Below are 6000 nucleotides of genomic sequence, written 5' to 3'. Positions count from 1 at the left end.
TCCCAGATATGAAAACAGAACCCAACCTCATTTCTTCCAATTTGGTATTTCATGTTACGATTTCTCCATAAATATCAATCAAACATACCACGGAAAGTTACTGAATCATAAATGATCGATTTTTTTACCAAATTTTCACACGTTTTGGTATGTTAGTATTCGAATCGTAAGAAAAAAAATAAAAACCCTGCATTTTGTTCGAATCTTCAAGCAAAATCTGAAAATTATCACCATCGCTTAGTTCGAAGCTCGCCACTCGGGCAGCGCAGCGATCGCAAAAGAGTTGGTTGGATTCTTCAATACTGAAGATTGATTTCGCTCCAAGCTGACAGAGTCTGATTCACTCAGCCCGGTGGCAACAATAAGGCGCTCCAGCTAGTGCTATCGTAGCCAACATCTCAGTCCTTCGGGGCCATCAAAGCTAGCAAGTCAGTGAGAGCAAAGTAAACAAAATGAAGTAAAATACAACACTTCATTGATTGTGAAAGTAAGTATTACAATTTGGCAGCGCACGTTTCATAACGATATCACATTTATAATCAAACATAAAAAAAATCAACTTTCACAGCTAAATATCACAGATATTTAGCAACAACGAACTTATATACTTCTTCGTTGTTTTCGTCTTTGCGGAAAAGATGATGGTCACGAAAACATGGCGGCCTAGCAGGGACTTGGATTCACTGGAACAGCCAGCGTTGCCAGGTTGCCAGGTTGCCAGATTTTCCTCGTTTCGCCAGATACTCAAACTAACCAGATCTTTTGCCAGATTTTCCAAATTTTCCCATACTTTTCATTTTTTCCTAGATTTAGTCAGATCTTACTAGATCTTTACGGTTTTGGCCTCTATACGATAGGTGGGGAGACCTTTTTTTTTTTTGCTCACTGAAAATGAAACCCGGCAAAAATTTCCTTGTATATAGTAGACCCAGACAAATCCAGATTAATTTTTGAGTTTTGACAGATTTTTGAAAATATAACCTGGCAACTCTGGGAACAGCTGAGGAGCGAATTGCCCATCTCCAGAGTTGCCAGGTTATTTTTTCTCCAAAATCTGTCAAAACTCAAAAAATTATCTGGATTTGTCTGGGTCTACTATATACAAGGAAATTTTTGCCGGGTTTCATTTTCAGTAAGCAAAAAAAAAGGTCTCCTCAGCTATCGTATAAAGACCAAAACCGTAAAGATCTAGTAAGATCTGACTAAATCTAGGAAAAAATAAAAAGTCTGGGAAAATTTGGAAAATCTGGCAAAAGATCTGGTTAGTTTGAGTGTCTGGCAAATCAAGGAAAATCTGGCGTTTGCCAGACAAATCTGGCAACGCTGCACATCTCTATCACTAATGTTTAGTTTTTGGAAATCATTGAAGGTGGAAGTAGCGATTCGGTTACATACAAATATTAAACTTTAGTTTGAATCAGTTACGAGTGAGTATTCACTATGGGTTGCGTATCCTCAAAGACAAAATCATTGAATAAATTTTACGATAATGCTGCAAGTAAGTTTGACGTATAATATTCATATCTACAGCAAAGACATTCTTTTGCTTCTTTATTGCTGTCGTAAAAGAACTAAGTGACTGAGACTATATTGCCCTGTTATTATTTTCATATAGTTATAGCTCTGTGTAATGTTCTATTGCTGAACTTTTGTTTCCAAAAATGACAGCATTCGACTAATTTTTATGGTAATTTTCACAACTCGATTATATTGTCGCTGTAAAAGTCTGAAAAATACAACCAGCGATAATCGTTTTTATCACATTTGTTGGCCAATCCATAACGTCGCTACTAGTGCGCATACTAGTGCATCACTACACGAATGAAGCGCGCCACTTGCGACATCATATTGAGCAATTTGACGTCTCTGTTACTCACAGCGATGCAGAGTGCACAGTTCTATTCATATACGAAATTAGAATGTGTGCGAACCGAAGTCAAAGTTTGGTGTGGGTTCAATCTTACACTGAGGTAAAAACATTTTTGACTCATAATCATACACTGCGGAAAATGCATATAGAGTTTCGTAAGCTATGAACTTATGAACCAAGTAGAAGATAGTGCCATTACCCCGAATTAAAAGTATTATAGAAAAACAATACGATTTGCTGTTACAAAACCTGCCACAATTTTGCTTTGACCATTGAAAAATATTTTAATGTATTGTTATACACTATTCAATCAATTGTGAAAATGCTTTTTACAATAGAATGTATAGGTTGTTAAGTATTGTAACAATTCAAATCCTAAAGTTTTCTCATACATATTTTCTTGGAAAACAATAAAATGTACAGTGTGCATATTGTTTGAAACACCACTTGTACTTGTATTGTAACCCATATATCTAATTGTAAATCAATTGTTTATGCTGTAAAATCAAAGGTTTATTTTTTACTGGACGTGTTATAGAGTTTTAGAAACGGTTTTATGTTTTTCTCAACTGTTCTCTTGGCATTGCAGTATTTTTTTTGCATATATGTATTCAATAATTGGCACGATGCGGCTCGACAAAATTCACTGGGTTATTTCGAGATACTCACACTAGCATTCGCCACGCAACTGCTGAAAATAGTCTAATCCACGTGCCAATGTGTTGGTGTGGCTATTCTCAGTAGTTGAAAGGTTAATGCTAGTGTGAGTATGTCGAAATAACCCAGTGAATTTTGTCGAGCCGCATCGTGTCAATTATTGAAGACATATATGCAATAAAAACACTGCAATGCCAAGAGAACAGTTGAGAAAGACATAAAAAAGTTCATGAAACTCTATATCACGCAGAGATGCCATTTATACAGATTTATCTGTATTATACAGATTTTTACATCCTCATACAGATCTAATACAGAATACAGATTTTATACAGATTCCCTAAATTTAATACAGATTTATACAGATTTCATAAGAAGTAATGAAGAAAAAATAAACTTTACGTCTGAGCTATCTTTTAGTATTTGATTGCAGTTACGAGATGAAAGTTTATTTAACAACGGACAAATCACAAATTAAAGTAAAAATTTGTGTGCATATGTTTGATGATCAACACAAAAAAAAGTTTCAAGCTTTATTGTTAGGCTAAGGCGGTAGAGCACGAGAAAGCAGAGCCAAACTTGGTACTGACCAAAGCGAGTAATGTACTTACAGTAAATTAAAAGGACCTTGTCAGAGGGAAAGCTGAGCAGATTTATCGCCCTTTGGCTTTTGGACTGCTAATGCCATCCACCATCTCGGATCATCTTCTCGTGTTTATTCTGTCTGCGGTCTTAGAGTTGTATGACCTGACTGTCATATTAAGTCATATAAACTTTTAAATCTAGAGAAGTATATGGAATTGAAATTAAATTGTGGTTGAAAAAACATTTATATTAAATTTCGTCTTTACATATTTTTGTGAACTACGAAAATAAAAAACAAATGTTCATAGAAACTCTCATTCTATAACCATAATCTGTTGAGATAGCGTTCAACATCATTTTATTCTAGAAATTTCATTTTATTTGTGAATACAGATAAATACAGCTTTTCATACAAGGTAATACAGATTTTCTCTGAAAATATCTGGCATCTCTGATATCACGTAATGGAACGGTCTTCTACTTGGTTCATTATAGTGGTTTTCAGCTGGACATAGAATGCGACGGAATCGTCGCAGGATAGCGAAATAATGAGCGTCAGAACCACTGATGCCAGGTTTGCAGATTGGTAGGTGAATTTGCAATTTCGTTTTTTAGCAGACTTTGCAATTATGCCGACTTTTTTGCAGATTTTCGAAATTTTTATAAACAATCGTCCATTTTAATGACGTTTGCTATTACTGTAGGGGTTTCGTTTGGTTTTTTCGTCATACTTCTAAATATTGAGGTCGCTTAGGACTATTACCAATACGCAGACGCCTAAAATTTCACCTGGCATCGCTGCCAGAAAATTTGACAGTTGTTTTAACCCCTTCGCTGTCTGTTGTATTGAAATTAACTAGCATTAGAGCCAAAAGAAAAATTAATCGGCTGTTGGATTGAGGCCAATTGCATTTTCAACTGGTAAAATTCCTTAGCTACAATTGTTATTTCATTGTTCATCGAAAGCATCAAAAAATGTATATCTGTCACAGACGACCAACATTTTAGAGTAGACAAATAGCACAATCGAATAAAGCACGAGGTTTTGAAAACCAAGGCGTCGATTAATACAAAATATAAATGAAAAGGAAACATACCAAGCACAAAATAACCATTATGTACGATTCAGACGATCCGTCTTCTTTTGTCACAGTCAATCTCCGTCACCGGCACCGTATAGGTGCGTATACACACTTAAATTTTTTAGCTGAGTCTCGGCAAAAAAATGCCGAGATTCGCACAGCCGAGTAATCAGCAATCATCTCGGCAAAAATAAAATTACTGAGCATCTCGGCACCCTCAAATTTGACAAACGTCAAATATTGCCGACATCGTCAGCATAAGATTTACTGCTTGCTCAGTGAAACGTTCACTGAATATTCGGCAATCCAATAAAACGAAAAAATGAAAAAATTAATTACCGAATCATCAGTAATTAAAAATCTAGTCAATTAATTTAGTTTGTAATTTCTCAACATTATAAACACGCCATTCAGGATCAAAAATTCATTTTATTAACATTTAAAGGAGGCTTACAAATTTGTTGCCAGTTGTGCTTAAAGCCTCTACCTGAAAACATGTAGCATAAAAAAAGCGGCGTTTCCAGATGCGACAACCTTGAGTCGAGCTGGAAATATGAAAATAAAAATATATATTGATTTTTGGCTTATAAAAATGTTCAAAATTTTATGATGCATATACGGTATTGTTCAAAAAATAAACTTACTTTGATCTATTGAATTATTCCATGCATTGGGTTATTTTTTCGCAAATCCTCCAAAGTTTTGTCTCGAGGACGCTTTGAGCCCCGTGTTGGGTGTTTTTCCCTTATAATCGCGAGTGCTCTGATAAAGTCGCTTTTTATAAAGCGAAACATGTCACTATATTTATTTAATATTTTTACTTGTAAGTGGTTCCACGCTTCTTTGAAGATTATCCATTTTTTCACTCGAGAATTTCATTAGAAAATAATCGCACAATGCGAAGCGAAAGTGTAACGCGGCAATAAATGACAGCTGTCGTGCTGAATCTCGGCAACAGCTAGCGCATATTCCAAAATCTCGGCAAACGTCTCTGCTGATGTCGGCATATCTGTTGTTTACTGATAAATTCAGCAAGCAATTATGCCAAATTTCGGCAAAGTGAAGCATTTTACCGAAATATCAGTGAATGCATTTAACGAAGTTCAGAAATATGCGCATTGATTACTGAGCAATCAGCAAATTGACGTGTTGCTGATCAGTTTCGGCATTTTATTATGCCGAGCTCAAGAAATGGTTTTAAGTGTGTAGGTATAGGTATATATATGTATAGGTCAATTGTATAGGTGCGCAGTGCTGCTATTTTGGCGCGAACGAATTTGACATTTCTCTCCCCTACTTTTGTCGTGAATACGACTTAGTTTACTATGGGGCGCCTTTTCAAAATTTACCCTCTGAGAGAGTAATAAGTTTTTGTTCGTGAATATCTCCTGTTGTATCTAATGAATCAACATAATTCTTGCGACATGCCATCGGAAATATGATCACAATTTTATCATAAAACGACAAGGATCAGCCCCATGGGGTTGTTCGAGCCATTGATGTGGAACAAGGCAACCAAAAATTTCTAATGATCGGCATTTTCAATTAATCGTCACACTTTTGAATCCGCAAATGCACGAGAGTCTGCTTAGTCTTTATTATGAACCAACACCGATCACGCGAACCCAGAATAGACTATATTTGTCGTGATTTGTATTTGTTTTGTAGCCGACGAAATTACATCAATAGCCCAAATGTATGCAATTATATGTTTGTACATGCTTGCGATACAGATATCGATATTAAAGCTTCTTTTCGCCAAACTTGTGTTCAAGTTTTGTATGCAAACATTCTGCGATTTCGGTT

At 35.7% G+C, this 6000-nt stretch overlaps 1 protein-coding gene across 9 annotated transcripts in view; it reads left to right on the top strand.

Annotated features, from left to right (window-relative positions):
- The first annotated feature begins 373 nt into the window (after positions 1–373).
- Positions 374–6000, top strand: part of LOC131432440 (apoptosis-inducing factor 3) — a 138139-nt gene continuing 132512 nt past the window's right edge. For 4 of the 9 annotated variants that reach the window (XM_058598712.1, XM_058598711.1, XM_058598709.1 and 1 more), the window contains exon 1: positions 1346–1498. In XM_058598712.1, coding sequence (XP_058454695.1) covers positions 1441–1498 — 58 coding nt within the window. In that variant the 5' untranslated portion in view covers positions 1346–1440. Of the gene's footprint in view, positions 488–1323; positions 1499–6000 lie in introns of those variants that run through there. The other 5 variants (XM_058598718.1, XM_058598713.1, XM_058598714.1 and 2 more) reach the window with 5 other exon arrangements.

Source organism: Malaya genurostris, chromosome 2 (assembly GCF_030247185.1).
Source record: "Malaya genurostris strain Urasoe2022 chromosome 2, Malgen_1.1, whole genome shotgun sequence".
In the NCBI taxonomy this organism is placed as follows: Eukaryota; Metazoa; Arthropoda; class Insecta; order Diptera; family Culicidae; genus Malaya; species Malaya genurostris.
The sequence above is the reverse complement of the archived record's forward strand: the minus strand, read 5'-3'. Positions and strand labels throughout refer to the sequence as shown.